Source organism: Cystoisospora suis (genome assembly GCF_002600585.1).
Source record: "Cystoisospora suis strain Wien I chromosome Unknown contig_11665, whole genome shotgun sequence".
In the NCBI taxonomy this organism is placed as follows: Eukaryota; Apicomplexa; class Conoidasida; order Eucoccidiorida; family Sarcocystidae; genus Cystoisospora; species Cystoisospora suis.
The window spans coordinates 765-1,045 of record NW_027164429.1 but is presented as its reverse complement, the minus strand read 5'-3'; the positions used below and the strand labels follow the sequence as shown (position 1 = coordinate 1,045).

Genomic DNA, 281 nt, shown 5'->3' with positions numbered 1-281 from the left:
TGGCCAGTGAACGATACTTTTAACAGACACAGCGACAGATAAATCTTCGCTTTCAATCTATTCTCTAGATTGCTTTTTCTCTCTTTCTAGGTGTGGGATCTTCAACGCGCCGAGAATGTCCGAAGAACGGCTGAGCTTATCGATGCTTTAAGGGTCCAATCGACGTTGTTTGCTATTAGCGAAGGAGGAGATATCTTCTGGAGACAACTCCTCATCCGGTCAGACATCTCCGCACCTCGCCATTCACACACACCCTCGTCATGCCTATATATATATATATA

General features: G+C 44.8%; 1 protein-coding gene across 1 annotated transcript in view; it reads left to right on the top strand.

The window, feature by feature from the left end:
• Window positions 1-216, top strand: part of CSUI_011426 (uncharacterized protein) — a gene marked incomplete at its 3' end in the record, with an annotated part of 3,448 nt that extends 3,232 nt beyond the window's left edge. The window contains exon 5 of the mRNA XM_068071524.1: window positions 91-216. Within this exon, the coding sequence (XP_067916500.1) occupies window positions 91-216 (126 nt within the window). The remainder of the gene's footprint in view (window positions 1-90) is intronic.
• Between the last annotated feature and the right edge of the window lie 65 nt (window positions 217-281).